Source organism: Neovison vison, chromosome 9 (assembly GCF_020171115.1).
Source record: "Neovison vison isolate M4711 chromosome 9, ASM_NN_V1, whole genome shotgun sequence".
NCBI classification, from domain to species: domain Eukaryota; kingdom Metazoa; phylum Chordata; class Mammalia; order Carnivora; family Mustelidae; genus Neogale; species Neogale vison.
In genome coordinates, this window is record NC_058099.1 from 11,100,900 (window position 1) to 11,116,133 (window position 15,234).

General features: G+C 44.5%; 1 protein-coding gene across 11 annotated transcripts in view; it reads left to right on the forward strand.

Annotated features, from left to right (window-relative positions):
• The window catches only part of DENND1A (DENN domain containing 1A), a 495,826-nt gene that overhangs the window by 312,553 nt on the left and 168,039 nt on the right, over positions 1-15,234 (forward strand). For all 11 annotated transcript variants that reach the window (XR_006386371.1, XM_044264938.1, XM_044264939.1 and 8 more), the window contains one exon: positions 5,737-5,838. Coding sequence is in view for 10 of the 11 variants with exons in the window: in XM_044264938.1 (XP_044120873.1) it covers positions 5,737-5,838 (102 nt within the window). In the remaining variant the exon portion in view is untranslated. The remainder of the gene's footprint in view (positions 1-5,736; positions 5,839-15,234) is intronic.

Below are 15,234 nucleotides of genomic sequence, written 5' to 3' on the forward strand. Positions count from 1 at the left end.
TGAGCTTCTCCTGTGCCAGGCACCCTGCACTACTTTAAAAACGTTAACCCATTTAGTCCTCATCACAAGCCTATGAAGGAGGGACACAAGTTGAAAGTTGTCATCCCAGGGTACAGAGGACAAAACTGGGGCACAGGGAGATGGAATGAAATGCCCGAGCTGGCACAGTTGGTGAGTGTTAGAACTCACGGACTGGCTTCCAGATCCTGTGCCCTTCACCGCTCTGCTCTGCTGTCCCCCATTCATGCATTCATTTCATTCAGGAATTGCCTTCCATGAGCCAGGTGTTGGGGTAGGAACTGACAGTGCAGAGATAAGTCTTTTTACCTCCAAGAAGCCCGAAGACTAGGGGAGGAAGCAAATACCTCTGTAAATCACTCGTTGGCATGTTGTTCTGGTTGTGGGACTGACCTCAGGGGAGCACAGGGAAAGGCAAACTTACTGCTAACTGAGTCCCTCTGAAGTGAGGTTGGCCAGGCTCCACCAAGCTCTCAGGAACTATGGAAGGAAAGGAGACTGACGGACAGGAGAGCCGCTGTTTGTTGAGTGGCTGTTTGGGTGTCCGGGGAATCAGGCTGACTCCTTTACATACACTTGCTTATCCAACCCTCACAGCAACTCTGTGAGGGGGAACGGTCTTGATCCCCATTTCATAGATGAAAACCTGAATTGCCTTAAGGTAGCCCTCAAGGTAGAGGCGCGATCCTTTAGTGAAGCCTGTATTAGAGTCTATAAACCTCTCAGCTGCCCTGACCACCTCCTGTACGATGATGTTTCCCTCCCTGTCCTGAGAGGCTGGGGTCAGGCTACGTCTGTCTGTGACAAAGCATAAAGAGAAAGACATTTTTGATTAACAATATTTATGGGAAGATGCCATTTTTGTGTGTTTCTCTGTGCAAGAAATGCCATTTGGAAAGTCGGTGTGCATGTCAGAATTTTTTTTTTTTCATTCTGAGAAAAAGCCTATAGAGTCTGGTGGGGGGAGGGTTTGCAGCTGGCAGGAGCTTTGGCATATGTTGTAACTAAAAAGAGAGGGAATGTGTTGGTGGGACAAGCTACCGGAGAGCTGTCTCGGTGTGCTGCGGTACTAGTAAGTGTTTTAATTGGGTAGGGTTTTTGGAGGACTATTTTGACATCTGCTCGTGTCTTTGCTGATTTTTCTTCACTTAGAGTAGGAAACACAAGCTGTGGATAAAATGACTTTAAAATAATTGGAAGTAAAGATATCTCCCTCAAAGTCGAATTTGAGAGGGACACTTTTTAAGAAGTGGAAAGTAAATTCCACTTCTAGGAATCCATCCTAAAGCACAAGGCTTTATGCCTACAAATTTTGTGATAATATTATATATAAAAATTGCTGAAAAACTGGAAATAATAGCCAACGGGAGGGGCTTGGTTGACTTTGTTTCCATGAAATGGAACATTTTGTGGCAATTAGTAATGGTCTTCACAAAGTTTTTAATGAAATAGAGCATTCATGTATTGTAATAAATGAGAAAATCAGAAAGAAACAAGAATTATTTTAACTATATTTTTAAAAGTAGGGATTGGGGTGAAGGGTTATAGAAGGAGACATCAAAACATTGTCTACAAATGGAAGGATGAAAGCGAGTATGATTTCCTCCTTTGAACTTTCTTGTCCATCCCTTTTTTTATTTTTAAGATTTTATTTATTTATTTGGCCGACAGAGATCACAAGTAGGCAGAGCGGCAGGCAGAGAGAGGTGGGGGGAAGCAGGCTCCCTGCTGAGCAGAGAGCCCGATGTGGGGCTCAATCCCAGGACCCTGAGATCGCAACCTGAGCCAAAGGCAGAGGCTTAACCCACTGAGCCACCCAGGTGCCCCATCCCTTCTTTTATTTTTAACAGGCATATGTGATTTTTATGATACAAATGCAAGTGCTTATTTTGTGTCTGAGAAAGCTGGCCCCGAGAGTGTTCCTCTAGCTTCACACCCCACAGGTACTTGTTCTGAGGTCTGAGCAATTGGATTTGGGATGTCTTCAGAAATAGTTAGGCTTTGAGTCAAGAGTGGGTCTAAAAGTCAGCTCTGCCGCTCACTAGCTGTGTGATCTGGGGCAGTTTCTCTGACGTCTCCAAGCCTCATTTTCTCATCCCTACCACAGAGATGATCCTGTCTCCCTTAGCGTGGCTGGGATTAAATGAGCTGGCACCCAGTCCTGGTCCAGCTTCCTCCTCCAACAGCACTTCCCACCGCCACCCCCGTAGTTTTGGAGGTTTTTGTGGGGTTGGGTTTTTGTTGGGGCAGGGGGCAGTGGGGAGGGGGAGTGGCGGTTGGCTTTCTTCATTGCTCCTGTTTCCTTGAGCCTTTCAGGGATAAGGCACCATCCGGCCAAGCTGGCCTCCGATTCCCTCCTTGGGAACACTGAGCTTCAGGAAGGCCCTTGAGTTTACGCCAACCCCTTTGGAAGAGGCCTTGCTGCCAGGAGGGCGGCATTGTCCTGTAAGAGGAAACTGTGCCGACCCAGCTCCTGCCTGGAGCCTGGTGCTTGGGCATCTTGGTTACTAAGGGGACCCTGGCCTGCTAAGTCAGAGAAAAGGGCCAGGTTTTTTCCTCTTCTTCAGCCTGCTGCCATTGTTGAAAAAGTAAACACTCCACACAGCTTAACCGGCAAGCCCTCCAGCCAGGAGTGGGAAGAAATCAAAAGCCTGTTCCAGCCCAGGCCATGGAGAGCCCACAAGGGCTGGTCTGTGCTTGCTGGGGCCTTGCTGGGAACACAGAAACAACGCCCGATTCTGGTCCAGAATCAACATCCCTCTGGCTGAGCCTTTCAGCCTCGGAGGCTTCTCTCCAGTGGCCAAGCCCCCTGCCCCCCTTCTGTTTGGGGGTCAGATGAGGCAGAAGAGGCAACTCTGGGGTGCACTGGCCATCCAGGCCTAGAGTCCCCTGCTGAGTCACAGAGTTCCTTGTACCCCCTTCTCTGGTTCCGTTTCTGGTGTCTCAGCTTTCGAAGTGACAGCCCATGAGCTACTGAGAAGGGGCTGGCAGGTTTTCTTTCCAGTTGTCTTACCAGTTTTATAGACAAAAAGTAGCCAAATAGTAGCCGCATAACCTGAGGCAAGCCAGTTCTTATGATGGGAATGGTGAGACTTTATCTTGAGCTGGGTTGGCGAATCCGAAAGAATCTGTGTGAGCTCCACCAAGGGAAAAAAGTGAAAAAGATAGTTGTAGAGGCTGTTTGTGTGACTTCCTACCAGCACATTGTGAGGTGTTTAGCCTCCTGAACTGAAAAATGAGACAGCAAAGGAGCTCTGGACCGTTTGCCATGAGCCTTAATATTCTCATCTGAAAAGTGGGGATTGTGCTTCATGAAACACTAGTGACTTGTGTTATTCTCCAGGCTGTTGGCTGATAGCTCTTTACCCTCTGGACAAAGCAGTGGATTAATGTAAGTGTCGGGGTTTGGAGAACAGAATAAACTTGCAAGGAGGCAGTCTTAACCCTTTTCTGCAGTTCTCAGCCCAGAGTGAGCCCTCAGGAAGTGCTGGTGTGTGGATTGAGAGATTTGTGGGCTAGCCCCTGGTAGCTTGGAAAACTCAGTAGCAAAGGCAGTTTGAGGCTTCTAGGTGTATTCAGTGGGAGGGACCCGGAATGCCACCCCCTGAGACCATTTTCAGCCGTGGGAGGCTTCTGTCTGCTTGGCGGAATGTCAGAAGGTTTACTCAAGTACCAGGTTCTGGTACTATAGTTCTGCTGTTGGAGAGAACAAGCATTGACCAGCATTACTGAGCGCTGACTGAGTGCCATTTCCTCGGGTTCTGGTCGTCAGGAAGCGGTGAGCCGAACAGATGAGCCCCTGAAGGAGCCCGCACCCCAGTAGAGGAAGGCAGGCAGGCAAAGGGGTTCTGGGCGCATGACAAGGGCTCTGCAGAGGTCTCACCGAGGGTGTCTAATGACAAGGAGCGACAGTGTGGTGCCACAGGAGCATGGCTGGGGAGGCGGCCCTCTCTGTCACCTCGGCCCCTTACCTCACCTCTCTAAACCTGCTTTTTCTCCAGGGACATAAGGTGAAAGCAATAACATACACTTTGCAGAGTTCGGTATGAGTTAAATGAGATAAAGTATAAAATACCAGTGGGCTTCTAGTTTATATTATATTATAAACTATTATATATATATATTTATATATAAATATAAATATTATATTTATATTATTATATATTCTATATTGTAATTGTCCATTTCTAGGGCGGTAGCAGACTCTGGCTTAGCAGCCATTGGGATGGTCCAGCCCCAACACTAGGCAATGCAGTGCTCTGGGATGAATTAGGAAAAGGCATCTCCCTCCTCCCACTGCCGCCACCCCTGACCCAGGTGTGCGGCTTAGCAGATTTCAGCCCCCGCTGGCTGGCTGGGCGTCCTCGGGCAGCGCACATCTGCACAGTCATCGGCAGTGCCTCAGAGGGCAGCTAATACATTGGTCCCTTATATAGGTAAGGTGACCATATGTCCTACTGTATGTCTTTTGCCCGGGCATGATATGTTGTCTTTCAAACCCACAAGCATTCCAGTTTTGGAATTGTAGGGTCTTTCTAATTAACTGAGGCCAACTGGGATCAAGACAACAGTTCTGAAGTTCTAGACTCTAAGGGAATGAGCTTTGATATTTGAGAGGGGAAGGGGGTTAAATGAGATTGGGAGTGGTGGGTGAACAGGAGAAAAGTGGAGGTGGATTCCAGCAGCCGGTGAATATCGTGATTAGAAACATCATCTCAGGGGCGCCTGCGTGGCTCAGTGGGTTAAGCCTTTGCCTTCTGCTCAGGTCATGGTCTCAGGGTCCTGGGATCGAACCCCACATCAGGCTCTCTGCTCAGCAGGGAGCCTGCTTCCCCCACACTCTCTGCCTGCCTCTCTGCCTATTTGTGATCTCTCTCTCTGTCAAATAAATAAATAAAATCTTAAAAGAAAGAAAGAAAGGTCATCTCATACTTATATAGTCTGTGGAGAGGTGCTCCCAGATGGTGGACTTTTCCTTTCTCTATCTTTACCTATCCCTTCCTCCCCATACCAATGTGCACACCCAGTAAGCATGTCTCCCTTACCCTCTCTGTTCCTGTGCCCATGGAATTAGGACTTGTGGCCAGAGCCTCTGAGCCTTGACTCACTAACTGGGTTTCTATGGAAAATGGGATCCAACTAAAAGTGTGACCTTCCTACTTAGTGGCTAAGGGAAATGTTAACATGTTAACACCAGGCCATACACTGTATTCCATACCCAAGAATGGCAAGGTCCAAAAGAGAGATGGGCAGGTAGCTTTTGGTAAATGAAAGGGGATGGGTTGAATGTGGGTGTCGTAAGGGCCGAGCTGTACATCAGAGTTCCTGGGGCCCAGAGCTTTAGACCACAGCTTCTACTGCTTAAACAAAGAAAAGAAAAGAAAATACAAGAAAAAAAAATAATGTTGGAGAGTAAAGATCTCTCTTCCTAGCTGTGTGACCTGAGCATGTTAACTTAGTCAGCTTCATCTCTGTGAAACCCTTTCCACTCCTGGGACTTGGGGATGACTGTAAAGCTTACAGAGTTTTTGTGACAGTTAAAAGGCCTCAGAAAATGTGAACCACCTAGCATTGGGCCTGCCACAAAATGAGCCTTTGTCAAAGCCTTTGTCACTGTTCTTCCTTATGCCCTTTCCCCAGAGAGGGCCAGTGGAAGTATCTGTGTCCTCATGGTGCTTCAATGATTTTTTTTCTCTTGGATTTTTTTTTTATTTGCAGAAAGTCAGAAACATGGCCCTAGATGATGTCGTGATCCTCAACGTGGACACCAACACCCTGGAAACTCCCTTTGATGACCTTCAGAGCCTCCCAAATGATGTGGTGGGTAATGAACTCTTGAGGTCTCACTCCTGTGAGTTGGGGGGGAAGGGGGGATGTGGATGTGACTTTAGAGAAGTGGAAGGAGGGGAGACCGCTGTGGTTGTTTCTGTCTCTGCTGTCTCTGCCACCTTTGTCTCAGTGGAGAAAGCTGGAGGGCAGTTCATTTTGTTCGTCTTGCTTTGCTGTCATAACTTGCATCTTGAGGGCTGATCCCCGGGTCTAGTCAGTTTTTCTTTCTGTGGGGGTCTGGGGGTCTTGCTGTCCCTCTCTAGCACATTGCCATGTCCCTTGGGTACCCCGACTGTGAAGGGGGGGGCGGGCGGAGGGCTTTCCTTGTGAGCGATATGGGGCACTTCCAAGTCTGCATTTCTCTCCTGGACCACCATCAAGCAGGCGTTTTCCCATGTAGCAGGGTATCTGCTGACCGTGCTCTGAATGTGGTTCCACGTCCCATAATCCTTTGTTACCTTTGGTCTGGCCGGACAGTGAGCTCAGTTTAGCAAAAGCAGCCGGCTGCCACATGTACCGCGCTAACACCTGACCACACGCCAGTCTTGGCGCTGCTACTTGGGCTGCCTCATGGGCAGCTGTTTGAAGGAGCCCAGTCCTCTCCTTGTCCGGATTGGGACACCCTGGGAAATATGGTTTGATGTTTCTGTTTGACCTCTGCGGCTCTGTCTGCTGGGAGATCTATAAAGTTGTTCTGGCTTCCAGACTGGAAGGAGTCGATGTTCCGTGTGTGCTGACGTGGACTTGGGTTTGTGTTGCTGGGTTTGTGTCATGGCAGGTGGAGCTCCTTTACTGCCAGGAGTGCTGATGGCACTTGGGGGTGGCTGTCTGGAAGAGAGGGCTGTTTGTTGGTGAGTGGGTTGCAACATGGTTTCAAACTCCTCCACTCTGAACTCAGTATAAGATTGGGGAAAGTCATTTATGCTATGGAAACTCTTCCATTTGCAGCCTAGTTAAACAGTGGCTGCCATTAACTGACTTCCTCTGAGCTGAGCACTGTGCTGAGAGCTCATTGTTGGCCTCTCATTCCCTCCTCCCACTGCTCTGAGGAAGGTCCTTATTCCCACTTTACTCACAGAGCTAGAAAGAAGAGGAGCCAGGAGGCGACCCCAACCCCGCCTCTCCTGAGAGCCACCGGCCCCCACTGCCTCTCCAGGGCCTGCGGCCTCCAGGGATCACATTCAGTTAGCATCAGAGCCCAATGGAAGAGGTGTTCTCTGTCCTTTTCACAGGGGAAGAGAGCCCCAGAGAGTACATGCCTGGCCACAGGTCACACTGCTGGCTGGGCCAGAACTGGATTCAACACCACCAAAGCCCACGCTGCCCCCTCCATGTACACTGCTCCCTTCTGCAGCAGAGAGATGGCAATAGCAGGAGAAGTGGAGGCAACAGACACTGTGAGGTCTGCTTTTCATGTCAGGACAGAGTATGGGCTTGGGATCTTCAGGCCTCCTGACCATAGTTTGAGTTCTTTTGGTCTAAAGAATATGTCATTTCCACCCTGGCTCCGTTTCGGTAGGAGAGCTTTTCCTTTAAGCCATGGGTGCCAGAGGTATGGCCTTGCAGCTCCCGAGTGACTATGGTAAGTGAGCCTAGGAATGGCCAGGAGACCTGGGGACAGCCCGGAATGAGTGACTGGTGGTTAAGAAACCATGCAGGAGGATGTCTGGTCCCATCTGCAGTGCTCTGACCCATTAAGCAGCAACGATAAAGCAGATCTAGTCCTTTCTTTCAAACAGGAAAGTAGGGGGGAAACAGATACGTAAATTATGTCTACATCATGATATAGCATAATAGGAGCCGCAGGGGAAATAGGAACAAGGCCCAGAAGGTCCCAGGTGATGACAGAATTTGGGAGACAGGTAATAGATAGAGCCTTCCTGAAGGTGGCACATTCCAAGATGCTTTGTTTGCTATTTTGTTTGTTTGTTTAGAGAGAGAGCATGCATCCAAACACGCGCGTGCGAGAGTGTACGCAAGTGGGTGGGAAGGAGCGGAGGAGAGGGAGAAAGAGAGTCTTAAGCAGCCTGCATGGCCAGCACGGAGCCTGATGTGGGGCTCAGTCTCACCACCCTGAGATCCTGACCTGAGCCGAAATCAAGAGTTGGACACTTAACCAGCCAAGCCACCCAGGTGTCCCCGACTCAAGATGATCAGTGAAGTGGTCTCAGGGAACCAAAGGAATGTGAGCAAGTTATTTTTTGTCTCTGAGCTCAGTCTCCCACCTTAGAAGAAGGAGTACAAGCCCTGTAAGTTAGGATTACTGTAGCAAAGAAATGAGATGGTCATGTCCTTCAGCGGCTTGGGACAGAGTTCACACTTTATCAGTGTTCGGTAAAAGGTACCTGCTTTTGTTTTTCATAAAACTATTGTTAGTAGTTACAGCCAGCGTTAGAGGACAGTTAGTTCCTTAGCAGTCCTCAGCCTACATGAAAAGAGCCTCTTTGTTTGCAGGTTGGTTTGTGGCAGCGTTGAGAATGTTCTACAATGGTGTTGGCTCTAGACCCATTAAAGACTCCAGAGATACAGTAATGGAGAGGGAATGTGGTCTCTGAGGTACGTGTGTTCCAGTGGAATGCACAGACACGATTCTCTCAGGCTGTGGGAACTACCAAGTCCTTGAGAGGAAATCATGTCCTGCGCATCTCTGTGTCCCCTGCATTCAGCCCAGGACCAGGTACCTTCAGGGTATCAGCATACCTGTAATTGACCTCTTAATTTCCCCTTTTGTCAGAGCGGCCTGTTCACGGCATCTGGCAGATTCTGCTTCTTAAACTGTTTGTCCAGTCCTCTTCTCCGTCTCTCCCCACACCACCGTATCCAGGCTCTTCTCTCCTGCACTATTTACAGCAGCCTCCAAACGTGGTCTTCAGACTCTGGCCTTTTCTTCTCTTGGACCAGAGCGACCTTTCCAAAACTAAATCTAACTGTGTTTCCCTCTTAAAACCTCTTCATCAATGAGCATAATTAAAAAGCTAAAAAAAAAAAAAACAAAAAAAAAAACCTTGAAAAGACAAAATATCCTCCCCGAACTTCCCAGTTCCTATCGCTTAGAGGCAAATTCCTTTCGTTGGCTTTGAAATCAGACAGATGTGTGTTTAATTCCTGGCTTCTTCACTTACTAGCCGTGTGATCTCGGTCAGAATTCCTTAAGCTCTCTGAGCCTTCGTTTCCTCATAGGCTGTTGTGGGAATCGAAGGTAATGTATATAATATATGCAAAACCTATATCCTACGAGTATGGTAGATGGTAGTTAGTGGTCATGATTTATGGTCGCAAATGACGATGAGCCTGGCATTCAAAGTCTTCCTTCAGGTTCGGACCCTCCTGGTGTTTTTCCATAGCTTCAGCTTTCTCTCCCCTCCCAGCTCCAAACCCTATGTTGTAGGTATTTGGAACTGTTACTAGTTCTCCAAACCACACATGTTATTTTATAACTTCAAACTTTGCATACAGAGTTTCTTTTTTCCCAAATGTCCTATCCCACCTGTCAATCTCATACTCATTCTTCAAGACTTACTCTAAATGGGAGGCTATAAAAACCTTCCCCAGGGCGTATGGCTGGCTCAGTCAGTGGAGCATGTGACTCTTAATCTCAGGGTCGTGAGTTCAAGCCCCATGTTGGGTGTGGAGCCGACTTTAGAAATAAATACAAATATAAATATATATGTATATATATTAAAAACCTTCCCTGACCTCTCTAAGTAATTGGACTACATCTTTCTCTATGTCTTTAGAGCTTCTTGTATTGATTGTGTAATTATACTTGTCACCCAGCAATATAATTTATTACACATTTCTGGCTTTTCCTTTTAAATGTCAGTTCTGTGAAGGCAGGAATTAAGTTTTATTCATCTTTGTTTCGCAGAGATGTAGCAGCCACTGACTAGATAGATGGAAGGGTGGAAGGGACATATGGATTGGGTTATTTTGGTAGATGAAATCTTGCAAAACATGGCACCCATGCTGGAAATTTTATTAAAAGAGGCCTTTGTTCTGCTTCTAGCCATGATGGAATAATTGGAACTGGCTTTATCCTCCTACCACTAACAACTAGAACTCTGGACAAATATAAAAACAACAGTTTTCACATGTTAGACAACAGGCACTGCAGGACTTTGATTCCGGAGAGAAAGGAGGCGGGTGAGGGGAGGCCTACCATCTCCCCTGGCTTTTTGCCTTGGGCATTTCTGGACTGTGGTGCAATGACGGGGGCTCCCCAGCAAAGCACAACAGCCTTGGTAGGTTGAAGGGTCAGAGATCTGAGCTAGAGGTGGCTTACGTTTGTGGGTCAGGGTACCAGACTGGAAGCCACTCATCGAAAGGAGCTCCAGAAATCAGAATCAGGGCCTCTTGGCTAATGTGCGGAAGACTGGCCAGCCCATGTGTAGGATGGAGCTCATGCAGACGAGGCGACATTCGGATTCTGACCAGGCAAAGGAAGGAGATCTTGCTGATGGCTCAGGGCAAATGGTAGAGACCACAGGAGGCCATGCCTTGGTAGTACTCTAAGTTAGCTCTAGAGTAAAGATTATTTTAGCCTCGCTCTAACAAAGCTTAAAAACAAGCTATGAGGAGCTTAGGCGAGGGCTTCAGGGTTGCTGGCAATACATTGTTGTTGTTGTTGTTGTTGTTGTTGTTTAATCTGAGTACCAGTTACTGGTATTGGGCAAGAATTCATCAAGCTGAACACCAATGTTGTGTGTATTTTATGTTTTTAAACTTCAATAAATGTTTTAAGCAAAACTATTTCTTTAAAAAGAAAAGACCTGATAGGCAAGAAATTCAGCTTCCTTTCAAAAGAAACTCCAACCCTCTTTAAAAGAAGACAAATAGCATGTCTGGGTGGCTCAGTGGGTTAAGCCTCTGCCTTCGGCTCAGGTCATGATCTCGGGGTCCTGGGATCGAGCCCTGCGTCGGGCACTCTACTCAGCAGGGAGCCTGCTTTCCCCTCTCTATCTGCCTGCCTCTCTGCCTACTTGTGATCTCTATCTCTCTCTCTTTGTGTCAAATAAATAAGTAAAATCTTAAATAAATACATACATACATACATACAAATAGAGGTGCCTGGCTGACTCAGTCACTGGGGCATGTGACTCTTAATCTCAGGGTTGTGAGTTTGAGCCCCACATTGGGTGTAGAGATGACTTTAAAAAATTAAAAAGAAAATTAAGAAGAAAGACTTCTTATAAGAAAGGTACCTAAGCCAGGAGATAATGGAATGACATTTTAAAAGTAATGAAGGAGAGTTGGGGGAAATCAGAGCGGGAGACGAACCATGAGAGATTGTGGACTCTGAGAAACAAACTGAGGGTTTTGGGCAGGTGTGGGGGATGGGGGAGTGGGTGAGCCCGGTAGTGGGTATTAAGGAGGGCACATATTGCATGGAGCACTGGGTGTGATGCAGAAACAATGAATCTTGGAACACTGAAAAAAATAAAATAAAAAAAAATAAAAGTAATGAAGATTTTTGTCAACCTACAAGTCTATAGGATGAAAATATCCTTCAAGAATGAAGGCAAAATTAAGACCTAGTCAGACAGGGACGCCTGGGTGGCTCAGTTGGTTGGACGACTGCCTTCGGCTCAGGGCGTGATCCTGGAGTCCCGGGATCGAGTCCCGCATCAGGCTCCCAGCTCCATGGGGAGTCTGCTTCGCTCTCTGACCTTCTCCTCGCTCGTGCTCTCTCTCACTGTCTCTCTCTCTCAAATAAATAAATAAAATCTTAAAAAAAAAAAAAAAAGACCTAGTCAGACAAAAAAAGTGAGAGAAAATCATTGTCAGCAGACACCACAAGAATTGTTAGAGGAAGTTCTTTGGATAGAAGAAAAATGAAACCATAGAGAAATTTGAACAATAAGGAGGGAAGAGTGCCAGAAATAGTTAATAAGTAGGCAACTATAACAGACTTCTTTTCTCATTTTTAGTTTCTATAAAAGGCAATTGACTATTTAAAGTAAAAATAATACCGATGTATTATTGTTTGTTGTAACATGGGTAGAAATATATTGTGTGGCAACGGTAGCACAGAGGACAGGGTGGGGATGGAGAAAGGAAGTACACCGTTTTAAGATTCTTAAATTCTATGTAAACTGATATAACATTATTTGAAGGTAGACTATTAAGTTAAAGATGTATATTGTAACTCTTAGAAGACCCACTAAGGGGGAAAAAACGTGTAGCTAACTAATAAGCCAATATTAAGAATCCAGAACCTTTGTGGGGAGGAGGAAGGATAAAGGAACCAAAAACAGATGCAACATATAGAAAAGTTAGCAAGATTTACCCAACTATATTGATTATCACATTAAACATAAGTTGTCTAAATGCTCTAATTACAGGAGAGTAATAAATTACATAAATAATCAGGATCCAATTGTATGCTATCCACAAGAATTTCATTTTAAAGAGTGCGATAGATGAAAAGTAAGAGGATGCAAAAGAGCACAAACACCAACAAAAAGGGAGCGGATGGGGGACGAGAAGCAAATCTTCCTCAGAGGAATTCCGAATAATATCTGTAGGAGAAGGCGCTTAATCCCCCTCCCCCCTCCCCCAGCAACACACTCACACACACACACACACACACACACACACACTTGAGCATGGGCTGGACTTGGTGACTTCCAAGAAATGGAGTAGAGGAAGGGAAAATCTGTAACTCGAGTGGACAAATGTCCAACACTACTTTAAGCAGTTAATACCACCGGTGATGTTGTGTGGCTATCACATAACCTTGATACATTGGAGATACATGACCTCTCTGGTATTCATCCCAAAACCCCAGCCAGATAGTGACAAAGACCTCAGTTAAACCCAAATTGAGGGACATTCTGTAACATATTACCTGCTGAGTGTTTTATAAAATTGTCAAGGTCCTGGGGTCCCTGGGTGGCTCAGTGGGTTAAGCCTCTGCCTTCGGCTCAGGTCATAATCCCAGGGTCCTGGGATCAAGATCCACATGGGCTCTCTGCTCAGCAGGGAGCCCGCTTCCTCCTCTCTCTCATTGCCTGCCTTTCTGCCTACTTGTGATCTCTGTCAAATAAATAAATAAAATCTTTTAAAAAAAAAACACAAAACTGTCAAGGTCCTTAAAAAAACCTTAGGAAAGACTGAGGCACTGTCACATTCCAGAGGAGACTAAAGAGAAATGGCAAACAGAACACGAGGTGGAATTCTGGATTGAAAACTAGGATAGGAAAAGGACATCAATGGAAAAATCGCTAAAATCACAATAACGTTTGGAGTTGAGTTGAGAAGGTGCCAAGTATTGGCTTCTTAGTTTTGACAAATGTGCCGCGGAAATATAAGACCTATTAAGTGAAACCAGAACTGAGTGTGAGTTCATGGGCACTCTCTGTAGTAGCTTTGCAACTTTTCTGGAAGTCTGGAAATACTCCAAAATGAATGGGATTTTTTTTTTTTTTAAAGGAAAGGGAAAAGCAAATACAGGAATAATTATAAAGAACTTGATGCCTACAATTCTGATTAATTAGGTAAAATAAACATTCTTGGAAATATACAAATTACAGGCTGTTACACAATAAGCAAATAGAAAAATAGCACTATTTCTATTAAGTAGATTTGATTTTGTAATTAAAACTCCCACAGAGAAAATTCCAGTTCCAGATATTTTCATTAATTCTGTCATGCCCTTAAGAACAGATACATCTTGGGGCGCCTGGGTGGTTTAGTCGTTAACATTTTCCTTTGGCTCAGGTCATGAGCCCAAGGTCTTGGTATCGAGCCCCGCATCAGGCTTCCTACCCTGCTGGAGGCCTGCTTCTCCCTCTCCCACTTCCTCTGCTTGTTCTCTCTCTTGCCATGTCTCTCTCTCTCTCTGTCAAATAAATAAATAAATAAAACCTTTAAAGAAAGAAAGAAAAAGAACAGGTATCAACTTATGCTAACTTTTTGAGAAAATAAAAGGGAAAAAAAGAGACAATAAAGGGGAAAGGAACACTTCCCACATTACTTTATAAGGTTTGCATTACCCTGACATGAAAACCAAATGAAAAATTTACAAAAAAAAGAAAACCCCTGGCCAATATACCTCATAAATACAGATGTAAAAATCTTTAATAAAATATTAACAGATTGAATCCAGTGTATGAAGAGGCTAATACATGGTGAAGAAATGAATACATATTGGCTAAATATTTGAAAAGCCATCAGTCTAGTATACCATTATCAACAGACTAAAAAAGAAAAATGGTATCAAAACATACAAACAAATTATTTTAGGAAAAACACAACACCTATCATGATTAAGAGAGCTTCACAAACTGGGTATCCCCATTGTGATCGAGAGCATCTAGAAAAAACCTACAGATAACATCTTACTTAATGGCAAAAGAATAGAATGTTTTTCCTCTCAGACTGAGAACCACAAAAAGGATGTCTGCTCTTCCCATTTCTATCCAGCATTGTACTGGTGGTTCTAACCAGTTTACTAAGACAAGGGAAAGAAAAACCCTAAATATTAGAAAGGAGGAAGTAAAATTGTCTTCATTCAGACATGATCATGTGTATGGAAAATCCTAAGGAGGCTCATAAATGAATTTAGCAGCATGCAGAATAAGGTCAGCATATAAGAAAAATATATTTCTATATGCTAGTAATCAGTTGGAAAATGAAAAATTTAAAGTGCCACTTAAAATAGCTAAACACAAAATATTTAGGAATAAATTTAACAAAATGTATGTAAAATTTGTATACTAAAAGCTATAAAATATTTCTGAGAAAAAATTTAAAATACCTAAACAAATGGAGAGATATTCCATGTTTTGGATTGGAAGATTCAACATTTTAAAGATGTTAATTTTCCCTGAATTGATCTATAGATTCAATATATTCCCAACCCAAATTCCAGATGGCTTTAGAAAAAAAAAAAAAGAACTTGACAAGCTAATTCTGAAATGTATATGAATATGCGAAAGAACTGGAATAGCCAAAACAATGTTGAAAAAGAACAAAGTTGTAGGACTTACTTTACCTACTTTCAAGACTTACTATGAAATTATAATAAATGTAGATAGTATAGATACATAGTTCAATAAAACAGAACAAATATTTGTTTAAACGGCCAGTTGATCTGTAACAAATATGCCAAAGTAATTCAGTAGAGAAGTAATAAGGTTTTTTGGTTTTTGTTTTTGTTTTTTTTCAACAAATGCTACTGGAACAACTGAATTTCCATATAGAAACAAAGTGAATCTCGACTTTTACCTCATGTAAATATAAGCCCAGAATGGAGTATAGACCAAAACTAAAAGAAAAAAAAAAAACTATAAGCACAAGAAAATAGAGAAGAAAATCTTCATAAACTTGGGGAAGGCAAAGATTTCTTAGATACGACACAAAAGACACACATCATAAAAGAAAAAA